General features: G+C 38.5%; 1 protein-coding gene across 1 annotated transcript in view; it reads left to right on the top strand.

Annotated features, from left to right (window-relative positions):
* LOC104675174 (neutral ceramidase) overlaps positions 1 to 13070 on the top strand; it is a 78866-nt gene that overhangs the window by 23158 nt on the left and 42638 nt on the right. The window contains exon 9 of the mRNA XM_030941356.1: positions 12190 to 12310. Coding sequence (XP_030797216.1) covers positions 12190 to 12310 — 121 coding nt within the window. The remainder of the gene's footprint in view (positions 1 to 12189; positions 12311 to 13070) is intronic.

Genomic DNA, 13070 nt, shown 5'->3' with positions numbered 1-13070 from the left:
CCAAAATATAAAGTCAAATCTGGGCTGCTAAGTAACTCACCCACCACATGTAGGTGCCTGCTGTTAGACAGAATCCCAAGGTGAAAGGAGTTTGGAAGCACAGCAACTCAGAATCACAGAACATGGAGATGACCTAGTTCAACCTTCAGCAGAGGAGCAAGGGCCTAGAAAGGTGATGTGACCTGCCCAGCATCACAGCCAAGATTGTCTTCTTCACAATGAAAACCATATTCGAGTTCATAATTCATTCCTTCTTACTTTCGTTTTTGTTTTCAGTTTTTCATTCAGCAAGTCTGTACTGGGGACCTACTATGAGCCATGTAGTACCTCCTTGGAATGATGTATTCCCTGGCCTTGAAATCAGGAATCCAGTACCTTGGAATCTAGTACCCATATTTGTACTACTGGAATGAATCCCTTAAACTCTCTGAGACTCAGTTGCCATATTTTCAAATGTGGCTATCATATCTTCTCTCCACACAGAAATTATTATGGGATACACTGATGAACAAATACACATGGAGTTGCTGCCCTTATAGGACTTCAGTCTACTGAAGGAGACAGCAGTCATACAGATAGGCATACAATACATGTAAAATTATAACTGGGCTCAGTGCTAAGAAAGGCAGATGTGTAGAACTATCTTAAAGGAATTTGACCTTGTCTGAGAGATTGGGAAAGGTTTCCCTGAGGAAGTGACAACAATGGGAGCTGGAAACTGGAGTAGGAATTAACAGGAAAAATGAGGGGATTGGAAAAGAACATTTAACACAAATGGGGAAGCATTTGAAGAACTGGTAAAAGGTGTGTGTGGCTGGAGTGCAGGGGTCAATGGGGCAGGGTGATGCAAGAAAGTAAGAGATAGAGATTAGATGGCATGACAAAGAATTTGTTGTTTTACACCAAGAGGAATGAAAACTCATTAAAGTGTTTCAAGCTAGCATTGGGAGTTGGGGCTGTCGAAGGGTTGGGAAGAGTGTAGACTTGAGGAATGAAATAAAATTATGTTCCTGGAACTGTTCCATGAACCATTAAGCCCTTTACAATTGTTAGGCCACCATTTGCTCTAGTTGCTCTATGTCAGAAAAATCTATGGTAGAAAATTCTATGTCAAAAAAATTGCTATCTTGTGCCTTTTTCCCCTTACACGAAAGCATTCAATGTTTTTTCTCCAGACATGGAGAACATGTTTGGGATGTTCTGAATTGTGAATTAAAATATAAGCTGTGTAACTTTACAAAATTCACTTTGGGAGACTCTGTAAGGTACCCCAAGGGTCTGTCATCCAATGGAGGAGAATAAACAGAACCTTGAGAGTCTCGGATGCAGTAAGACACTATGTGTATGAAGAAAACATGAAGGGAGAAAGCAAAACAGGTTTCAAACGTCTACATCAAAAAGAAAGTCACAAGTGCAGATAATCTGAGTGGCAGTTGTGGTCAGTGGAAGAGGTACTACTTACACAGCTACACTTACAAAGGCAGCTCTGAGACAGGTGAGGAGGCCAACTTATTTCTTCAAGGATACTGCAACTGAAAAGGCTTTGTCTTGCTTTTCTTCCCTTTGCCTTCCTCTTTTCTTCTGCCAAGTTTTCTTCCTTGAATTTGCAGCATCACATGGACTCCTCTTCTCCTTCCTTCTTCTTCTCCTTCCTCTTCTTTTCTTCTTCCTCCCCCCTCTCCTCATCTCCCTTCTCCTTCTCCTCTTCCTCCTCTCCTCTCCATTGCCTTCTATTTATATATTGCAAACCTTTTATTCTTATAGTCAGTGGTCTTGAAAGGGGGCCCTTTAAAAGTATATTTTTTAAGATGACAAGGGCAGTGATTTGTATAAGCTATTTGAATCATTTGTGTAAAAAGTTAGAAAAATCCTATTTGTGCTATTACACTAATTTATTCCAATGGTATTGACTTACAGAACTCAGTTGCAGTATATGTAAAAATCTTCTCTCTCATCTATGACTATGACTTCTTTATTTAAAAACTTTTTTATATAAAATATTTTGTTTTTAATTGACACAGAATAATTGAATTATTTTTCTTGAATTGTAATGTCTGACTGTTTATTCTCTGTGGCTTTCTCTATTCCAGCTCTACATTTTCCCCTCTGTCCACTTAACCCCACTCAAATTGCAAATGCTGAAACCTTAGTGACTGTCCTCTGTCAAACCATTCTTGTTCTCTTTTTTTCATCTCATCTTGTCTTTGTCTTCCTAAATGCCTTCTCTATCATTAGCATGAATGCTGGTTTATAAAGCCTTCCTCTCTGTTTATTTTATTTATTGCTTTTATTTAAAAAATAAATAGAGACAGGGTCTCGCTATGTTGCCTAGACGGGTCTTGAAGTCCTGGCCTCAAGGGATCCTCCTACCTTAACATTTCAGAGTGTTGGGATCACAGGCCTGAGCCATTGTGCTTGGCCCCTGCTTTCTGTTCTACATCTTTCACTGAACCTCTTTTTCTTGTTCTGCTACATGTTGTGAAACTTGATGCTGTCTTCCTGCTCTAACTTTACTTTCTGCTTGCCTGTATTCTTCTTCAGTGGGGCTTGGTCATGGTTGTGCAGTGATCTTTCATCCTGGGTCAGGTTCACCCCCCTCCCCTGCCGGGTAGGTGAAGGTGCCTAGTAAGGACTTTTTGATGACAAAGATGATGACTGTTGACTGATAACAGAGATTGATCACCCTTGTGTAGTTTAAATTGTCCCAAGTTTAGAAACCAAAGTCATAAAAAAACAGTTGGCTGGAGATATTGGACAACTTGATTGTTAGATTTCTGGAAAGTTCTTAGTTAACCTGAAAAAAAATCTGGGAGATTATTATTTTTTTCTAAGTTTTTTTTTCAGTATAAAAATAGTGTGTGCTTATCATAGAAAACTTGAAAATAAAGAAAGTAGAAAGGAAGGAAAAATTAAATTAAATTATACTACCTCACATCAATCATGGTTAATATTCAGGTGCATTTGCTTTTGTTCATTTTTCTATGTAAAACATATAATAAGAAATACACATGACTAAAAGGTCTTTCTGTAAATGTGGATGCTCACTTGATTTCACTCACTGTGCACTAGAAGCTTTAAAATACTATAAAAATATTAACAGTGTTATTTCCATGTACTGAGACCATCAAGTATCTGTTTTTGTAGTGATCCTCTTCTTATCTAATAATTTTTTTGTCTTAAAGTCTACATAGTCTGTTAATGTCGCTAACGCAGAATTTGCCATGTATATTTTTCTGCAATTTTCTTTGAACTTTTCTTTGTTCTCACATTTTAAGGGTGTCTCTTATGAACATCATATAGCTTTAGTTATTTCTTTTGTACTCTGACAATCTTTGTTTTTTAAGCAAATTTAATGTATTTTCAGGAATTGTGATTATCATATCTGAACTTTTCTGTATCTCCTCACTTTGTGCTATTTGTCTCACCTTTTCAGTGCTTCTTTTTCCTCCTCTCTCACCTCTTACATTTTTTGGATCAATAGTTATTTTTAAAATGTATATTTAAATGGCAGATTGTAGTTTATGAAAATGGCTGCAACACCACAATAATTGCTCTTATTCCACGTTTTATCCAAAGTGACCTTGCCACTCTCCATTAAAAGGTGGAGATTATTTTCCTAGTTCTTGAACTTTGGCTGGTCCTGTGACTGTTTTGAACAATAGAACAATGCAGAAATGATACTATGCCAGTGCTGGGGATAGTTTTCTTTTTTTTTTTAATAGACTTGATTATTATTTTAATTAATAAACTATATTTTTAAAAGCAGTTTCAGGTTTACAGCAAAATTGAGCAGGAAGTACAGAGAGTTCCCATATGCATCTTCTTCCAATACGCGCACAGCCTCCGCGACTATCAATATCCCCCACCAGAGTGGTACATTCCTTACAACTGATGAACCTACATTGACACATCATTATCACCCATAGTTTACCTTAGGGTTCATTCTTGGTGCTATATCAAGTAATTTTTTAAAATCTTCTTTTCTTTTATATATTTTCTAAAATTTCCACAGTAAGAAAAAAAATTAAAAAGTCAAAAAATCATCTGGGGATCCTGACACTCAGACATAGCTTCATAGTCTTTCAGACTTTTTCTAAGCACATTTATACTTTTTTCTAAAAAAGTGGGATTTTATTATATTTACAGTTTGTTAACTCTTTTTTTAAATTTAGCAATACCTTATGAATATCTTTCAATGCCAGTTAGTATTTTTAAAATCACCATTTAAAAATTGCTATGTAGTATTCCGTTCTATGTATCATACTGTACTCAACTAATCAGCAATCATTTGTTATTTAGGTTGCTTTCAGTGTTTTCTGTTATAAAATACATCATGATAAGCATTTTTGTTTTTGAGACAGAGTCTTGCTCTGTTGCCCAGGCTGGAGTGCAGTGGTGCCATCTTGGCTCACTGCAACCTCCACCTCCTGGGTTCAAGCGATTCTCTTCCCTCTGCCTCCTGAGCAGCTGGGATTGCAGGCACGCACCACCACGCCTGGCTAAGTTTTGTAGGTTTTTTAGCAGAGACAGGGTTTCACCATGTTGGCCAGGCTAGTCTCAAACTCCTGGCCTCAGGTGATCTGCCCGCCTCGGCCTCCCAAAGTGTTGAGATTACAGGCATGAGCCACCACGCCTGGCCTGTGATAAGCATTCTTGAACGGATACATATTTGCCAATGATTTCCTTAAGCTAAATTCCTAGAATGGGATTCCTGAGCCAAAGAGAATGTTTATATTTTAAAGTTTTTCCTATAAATTGCCAAACACTCCTTTGTTGGTTTACTCTCCCGTTACTCAAACATGAGCAGAATGTTGTTTGTCATACTCTTGACAATCTTAGTATTATCATGCTTTACAATTGTTGCCAAGTAACAGGCTTAAAAAAGTCAAATCACTGTTGTTTTCCTTTGAATTTCTTCAATTCACGGTTTGGCTCAATTAAAAAAACAATACTCTATTGGCCATTTCCTGTTTCTTGTTGATCACTTACCATGTAATGTGCAAGGATTTTTAAATTGTTTTATTTTTATTTTTTGACAGAGTCTCGCCCTGTCACCCAGGCTGGAGTGCAGTGGCATGATCTTGGCTCACTGCAACCTCCGCCTCCCGGGGGTTCAAGTGATTCTCCTGCCTCAGCCTCCCAAGTAGCTGGGATTACAGGTGTGTGGTGTCACTCCCGGCTAATTTTTGTATTTTTAGTAGAGATGGGGTTTTGCATGTTGACCAGGCTGGTTTCGAACTCCTGCCTTGGCCTCCCAAAGTGCTGGGATTAAAGGCGTGGTGCAGAGATTTTGACTGCTGTAACTTAATAGAATTTACCCTAATGAGATATTTCTCCAATATTGGTATTTAGAAGGACTTTTTCATTCAGGATGTTTGAAGATAACAAAAGGATTCTTTGAGAATGTACATCTCTTCTCTGGGGTGGAGATGGTAGAAATATTCTGCAAGATACTTGTCCCAGGTGTGCCTGTAACTTGAGGAGGGCTCTTCCGGCTAGAGCTCATTGTCTTTTTAAAATCTGAGCAGTCCAGTGTGTATTCTTTCCTTCTGCTGGTTTAAAATTTAGCTTGCCCTTTGGGTAAAAGTCTGGGCCCAATAATCCTTCCAGTGTAAGACGATGAAACACCATTTCCTCTTCTTCTCCAGTTTGCGGTGGGTTGGGGTGAGGATGATTGTGAGTGAATGAAAACGAGGGTGTGAAGGTAATTAATGGCAGGTGCCACACAAGATAGAACGTGAAATTCCAGTGGCTGAACACATTGAAGTCTTATCTCCACTCATGGAAAGTCTAATGAAAATTGGGTAGTCCTTCTGCACACATGTTAATAGTCAGAGCTATTCACACGCCCCTCCTTGCAAATGAGACTGGGAAATAGAAGAGCACATGGGCATTTTGTGAGCACTCACGTCCCTGTCACAAGAGGGCAGGCTCTCCTCACTGTATCATTTCATGTCCATACCACGTGGGTTGAATATACATGTGTTGTGAATGTTGAACACCGCCCCCATATATTTAACATTGTATTACTCTTATGAATCATAGATATATGTGTGTGTGTGTGTGTATATATATATATATATATATATATTTATGCTCGGAGCTTTGTGTCTCTTTCCCTTATCATCATTATCATCATCTGCAGCTGCAGCAGCAGTAGTATCAGTATAGCATCACCCACATTCTCGTAGTGAACATTTATTCCATTCTTGGTATCAGCCAGTCTTTGTGCTAAGCACCTCACATATATTAGTTATTTTAATTGTCAAATGCAGATACTACTATTATCATTATGTTACAGGTATGAACACTGAGGTTCAAATAAATTAAGTAACTCATGTCTGACCCCAGAGCTGGTATTTTCAGCTACTGTAATATAATATTAGCCTCTGTATTAGTTTCCTAGGGAAGACACACATTATCAAAGACTAGGTGACTTAAAACAACAGAAATTTATTCTCTCACAGGTCAGGAGGCCAGAAATCCAAATTCAAGGCATTAGCAGGGTTGGTTCCTTCTGAAGACTCTGAGGGGGGAATCTGTTCCATGCATCTCTTTCAGCTTCTAGTGGTTCCCATCAATCCTTGGCTTCATTGGCTTGTAGACACATGCCTCCAATCTGTGCTTCCATCCTCATATCACCTTCTTCTCTATGTCTCTGGGTGTCTCTCTGTTCCTTTCCTCTTGTTGTGAGGATGCTAGTCATTGGATTCAGAGCCTACATGCAGTCAGCATAATATCACTTAATCTTTACCTTGATTACATCTATAAAACCCATATTTGCAAGTAAGTCACATTCTGAGGTTCCAGATGAGCATGCATTTTTGAGTGACACTATTCAGCCCATTACAGCCTCCTATATTTTATTTACTGAAGAGCTCCCATGTTGCTATGAATCTTCTGAACAGTACCTTTGAATGGGTCCACAGTATTCTACTTCCCTATTTGTGGACGTTTAGGTCAGGGAGGGCCATGCTAGCACATAGAACCTTTGTCTAAGTTACACAAATGCATCCTCTTTTCTGGGCTGGCTGAAGTGCCTGGCTCAGTGAGCTGCACAGAGGCTGGCTTTAACCCCTTACTTACCCCCTTTGCCAGTGTTCTTTGTACAGGACACAACTTGCATACTGGACAGGCAAGCCTGGGTCTGAGTATGTGGAACCTGCTTTTCTCTTTGTTTCAGAGTAGGGCACACACAATGTCTGGATTAAAAGAGTCACTAGAGATCCTTTTCTCCAAATACCTCCTTTACACAGAAGGAAAAAAAATTGTAGTGTTTTATATTAATATGTTGTTTACTGATTCATGAAGTATAGTTGAAATCTATTATTTTTCAGTCTCAGTAATTTTTAAATTTTAGTCTGGAAATTTTGACTAACTTTGCTACAAACTAGGATAAGGTCCCCAATCTCTTGACTTTCTGCAGTAGTTTTAATTACATCATGCTGATTCAAGTAGCACCTTGCTTCCTATTTTACATTTAGCTGTGACATAAGCATTATTTAAAAATGCTTACTATCAGAGATGTATTCATCTTTTTATGTCTGAATTCTTAACTTCTGAAACTAAAGCTTTCTTCCTTTCTTTTGAACTTTGCTTTGAAGAATATTTTTTGGCCAGATAAAATAAAATATAAGTACTATGTTTTAAAATTAAAATGATCACCTTTCTGCATATCTTTATAAATATTCATCCATAACTGTAGTACTTTGGTTCCTGTGACAAGTTTGCTATTTTAATAGTGCACATTTCAAAGGACAAAGGAGGAAAAATATGACATCTTCCGTTCCTTCAATTTAAATAACTTTTTTCTGAACACTTATTTTAATTTTCTAGAGAAAAAGTTCAATTTATTTTATTTTCTTTTTTCTTTTCTTTTTTTTTTTTTTTTTGAGACGGAGTCTCGCTGTGTCACCCAGGCTGGAGTGCAGTGCAGTGGCGCAATCTTGGCTCACTGCAAGCTCCACCTTCCGGGTTTACGCCATTCTCCTGCCTCAGCCTCCTGAGTAACTGGGACTACAGGCACCCGCCACCTTGCCCGGCTAGTTTTTTTTTTTTTTTTTTTTTTTTTTGTATATTTTTAGTAGAGACGGGGTTTCACCATGTTAGCCAGGATGGTCTCGATCTCCTGACCTCGTGATCCGCCCGTCTCGGCCCCCCAAAGTGCTGGGATTACAGGCTTGAGCCACCGCGCCCGGCCCAATTTATTTTCTAAGGCTTAAAATAAATGAAATAAAGAAGAAATTAAGCCAGGTGTGGTGGCTCATCCCTGTAAAACCAGCACTTTAGGAAGGTGAGGCAGGAGGATCGCTTGAGCTCTGGAGTTGGAGATCAGCCTGGGCAACATAGTGAGACCCCCATCTCTACAAAAAATAAAAAGAATTACCTAGGCATGGTGGTGAACATCTGTAGTGCCAGCTACTTGGGAGGTTGAGGTGGGAGGACCACTTGAGTCTGGAAGGTCAAGGCTGAAGTGAGCCACAATTGCATCACTGCACCCCAGCCTGGGCAACAGAGTGAGACACTTTTTCAAAAGAGGAAGAAGAAATCAAGTCTATATCTAACTAGTAGATTGAAATTCTCAGCACATGCTTTCTCCACAGATACCATTGTGGCCAATTGTGTAAGGTCCTTGATGGTAGGAAATGCATCTGACTCCTCTTTACGATCCTTCACACAATGCCTATCAACATGGTTCCCAATAAATTCATGTTGATTGAATGAATGATACAACTGCCATCTTTCCTTGTCCATATCCATTCTGCTCTGGCCACCCTAACTACCCATTCTCTGAACACAGGGCCCTCCTTCACATCTCCATGCCCTTGCAGATGTTATTTCCTCTGCCAGGAGAACTTCTTCTCTAGTGATTCCTTTGCCTGGCTCTTCCTCATCTTTTAAAATCACCTCAAGTGTCACATCTTTTGTTAAGCATTTCTCAAGGCCAGGATGGTGCCTTATTCATCTTTATGTTCCTGGTGGCTGGCAGAGAGTCAAAGTTAACTAAATGTGTAGTGAATGAGCAAGTGAATGAAGAGAAGGGACAGAACCAGGATTCCACAGTGGATAAGAGCATATATCTCTATCTATCTATCTATCTATCTATCTATCTATCTATCTATCTATCTATCTATACATACATACATACACATACACACACATATATAACCTGAATTCATTGCCCTGCTTCTTGACTTACCACTGTATGACCTACGTCAGGTCGTCACACTGTTACCAGTTCCAGTGTTACCACTCTGGGACTTAGTTTTCTTAGTTGTAGAATGAAGATAATGATAGTACTTGACTCAAAGGGTTCCCTGTGAGAATAAAATGAGATCTTGTACATAAAGTCCTTTGTCTAATAAAAGCTAAATAATAGTCAATGTCAGCAGAATTGTTCTATAGTTTTCCTTTGATTGTAATGGAAATATTCAGTGTTGGCTGAAGCTGGCTGACCTCAGCATGATGGTATCAGATGGAAATGTTTTGATTGGGAAGCCAAAATGCCACCACCGCATTTTCTTCCAAACTAAAGAAACTCCAATAAAGCAAAATCCATGTAACTGGAAAACACTAGTTGATTAGGATTTCCTAATACTTGAGTTCTAAGAGAAAGAGACAAACCACACACACAAACCTAATAGAAGAATATTCCTAAATGTAAACACCTTGCAAGTAACTGCGAGGGGATAACTCTAGAATATCTTCAGACTAATAAATGTTTATTCCTTAGCACAGGGGCGAATAGCCATCTCAGGAACTGAATTCAGCTCACTCATTGGTGATTTGGCTTGACATTGTGTTTTGAAAAATTCAAAATGGATGCCAACATGAAAAAAGAAACTATATAGAAATTTTTGAATGCATACTAATTACAGTAATTAATGTAATGAATCTCCATGTAACTTATTGCCCAGCTTCAATAATTAGCAGGACTCTGTCATTCTGTTTTATCCTGCCCCTCCCCTAATACCCCCGCCTTTTTTTTTTTTTGGCTAGAGTATTTGAAAGCAAATACCAGGACATCATACACTTCTTTTTTAAAAATTTACATTTTATTTTAAGTTCAGGGGTACATTTACAGGCTGGTTACATAGGTAAATGTGTGTCATGGGGCTTCGTTGTACAGATTATTTCATCACCCAGTTATTAAGCCTAGTACCCATTAGTTATTTTTCCTGATCTTCTCCCCTCTTCCATCCCTCACTCTCCAATAGGTCCCAGTGTCTGTTGGTCCATGTGTTCTCATCATTCAGTTCCCACCTATAAGTGAGAACATGTGGTATTTGGTTTTCTGTTCCTGTGTTTGTTTCCTAAGGATAATGGCCTCCAGCTCCATCTATGTTCTTGCAAAGGACATAATCTTGTTCTTTTGATGGCTGCCAAGTATTCCACGGTGTATACATACCGTATTTCCTTTATCTGGCCTATCATAGATGAGCATTTAGGTTGATTTCATGTCTTGCTATTGTGAATTGTGCTGCAACGAACATATGTGTGCATGTGTCTTTAGATATATTTCACTCAGAAATATTTCAGTGTGTATCTCCATCAGATAAAGACTTTAAAAAATATGTAACCTCAATCATTTATTACAACCAATAACATTAAAATTAATTTCTTAATATGATCTGACACCCAATCTGTGTTTGGTCTTCCCTGATTATACCAAAAAGTCTTTTTTTGTTGTTTCAAATAGTTATTTTGTTTGAATCAGACCACAAACTACATTTGTTGGCTACATGTCTTAAGTCTCTTAATGTATAGCAGTTCTCGTCCTTTGTTTCCATGCCATTTACTTCCTGAAGAATTTTAAAGTTGATAAATAAATATGAAAACATGGATTTGTGGCTCCTTTTGAATAAATGAGAAGAGCTGGCAGCACTGGTTTATACTCCCATAAGGCAATACTTGGCTGGAGCTGAGTAAAGGCTGTGAACTTTAGACACTGCAAGTTTTCTACAGTCCACACCAGTCCCTATTGTACCAACTAGTATGACTCATTTGTGTTGCCTGCCTAGCAGCGCCAGTGGGCTTTGAGCAGGCCACCTCAGCCCTACGTCTGCTTCTGATAGGCAATGAGAACTGATGCTTGAAAGATGATCTTAAAGTCCTAAACCCTTTCTAGCCATTAAGTAGATGCTTAGTTTTGTGCATTACATTGCTTAGGTAGGAATGTAAGCGAAAACATTTAAAGATTTTTCAATGAAGACTTGAATCAACAATTTTTAAAAAAAATTCTAAGTTAACTTGACACTTGATGAACTGGCATCTCTCTTTTCTTGAGAGTTCCAGTTAATCTGCTTTACTGCCTTCCACTCTGTAAATATCCTTTTCACCTGTGTGAGGGTTTGAGCCTACAAAGACCACTGGACACGATGTCACAAGACCCACACTTGAGTCCTGGGCCTCTATGAGCAGTGGACCATTATTTTGCTTCTGTGGGTCACCTATGCAGAGTAGAGGTAAAACAGCCTGTCTCTCAGAGTTGTTGTGAAGTTCAAATAAGGTAACAGATGTGAAATTAGTTTGTAAACTGTATAGCTTTACGCTTAAACAAGATATTACTAGGCATAAGGATATACTGAATTATGCATAACATCCTCTTTCATGCCTCTGTGCATTTACCCTGCTGTTTCCTCTCCCTGTAATGCCCTCAGGAATTAATTGTTAGTCATCTGTGGTCCCTAAACACTTTATGCCTGTTTCTTTGCAACGTTTCTTATACTGTGTTAAAGCCATTTGTTCACATCTATGTCTTTGGTGAGATTCTGAAAGTAAACCACAGTTTATTCAGTGCTTGGCATACAGGTAACCCTTAGTAAATGTTGGATTAGATAGATTTGAATAATTGCTATCTGTGTGCCTATCTTGAAGGACAAAGTCCGTGTATATACAGTTCTTTAGGTATGCCACCTGGTAACTGACCAGTCTAATGATGATGCCAATGATGAAATAGTCATGAAAATGGAGTTCTGTATTTTTAATTTAAGAAAATGATCAGACTTCTTGAGTACATTTTTTGCATTGTATTTTTAAGCCCATGAACAATGAAAGAATCTAGATGTAGAATGTCTATCATTTAAAAATATTTTTTCCTGCTGGAGAAAACTTAAGCTTCCAGTCATAGTTCTTGGCCTCAGTTCTCTGGTTCTCCAGATTAACTTAGAGCTTCTTGCTCCTTTACAGCTGGTTTGCTATCCACCCGGTCAGCATGAACAACAGTAACCATCTTGTAAACAGTGACAATGTGGGCTATGCATCTTACCTGCTTGAGCAAGAGAAGAACAAAGGATATCTACCTGGGCAGGTGAGAATTTATATCGTTGAAAGTTTCATCTTGATTCACTGAGTGTCATCATTCATACTGCGTTCAGAATAGGTGACTCAAATCTCCACAATAAAGTGTCATCATCAATCTCACATATTGATATGCTTGGATAGAGAGCATTTACCATCCTCCCTAACGTGGAAAGAAAAATAAAAAATGAGTACTAATCCATTTGCCTTTTTTGTTACATAGTCCTTGTATTAATTGCTTCATAAAGGTATTAGTTGAATAAGGAAGGGCAAAGTTCAAGATTTTTGCAATAACAGTAGTTTTTGATTAAACTGAAAATATGACAAACTGTTGATATTTACTTACTTTTGTTTTTAGAGCTATACAGGGATTAAGCACCATTTTATTTTTATTTTTATTTTTTTGAGACAGAGTTTCACTCTGTCACCCAGGTTGGAGTGCAGTGGCATGATCTCAGCTCACTGCAACCTCTGCCTTCCAGGTTCAAGCAACTCTTGTGCCTTAGTCTCCTGAGTAGCTGAAATTACAGGTGCAAACCTCTATGCCTAGCTAATTTTTGTATTTTTAGTAGAGACAGGGTTTTGCCATATTGGTCAGGCTGGTCTTGAACTCCTAACCTCAAATGATTTTCCCGCCTCGACCTCCCAAGTGTTATGATTACAGGCAGGAGCCACTGTGCCAGGCCCAAATTCGGAAGACTATATAATGGGATAAGAGTCCCAGGCCCTTACCTACAATTAATATTCCCTTATAAAGATATTAGCTTCCA

This window comes from Rhinopithecus roxellana, chromosome 11 (genome assembly GCF_007565055.1).
Source record: "Rhinopithecus roxellana isolate Shanxi Qingling chromosome 11, ASM756505v1, whole genome shotgun sequence".
Taxonomy (NCBI): Eukaryota; Metazoa; Chordata; class Mammalia; order Primates; family Cercopithecidae; genus Rhinopithecus; species Rhinopithecus roxellana.
The sequence above is the reverse complement of the archived record's forward strand: the minus strand, read 5'-3'. Positions and strand labels throughout refer to the sequence as shown.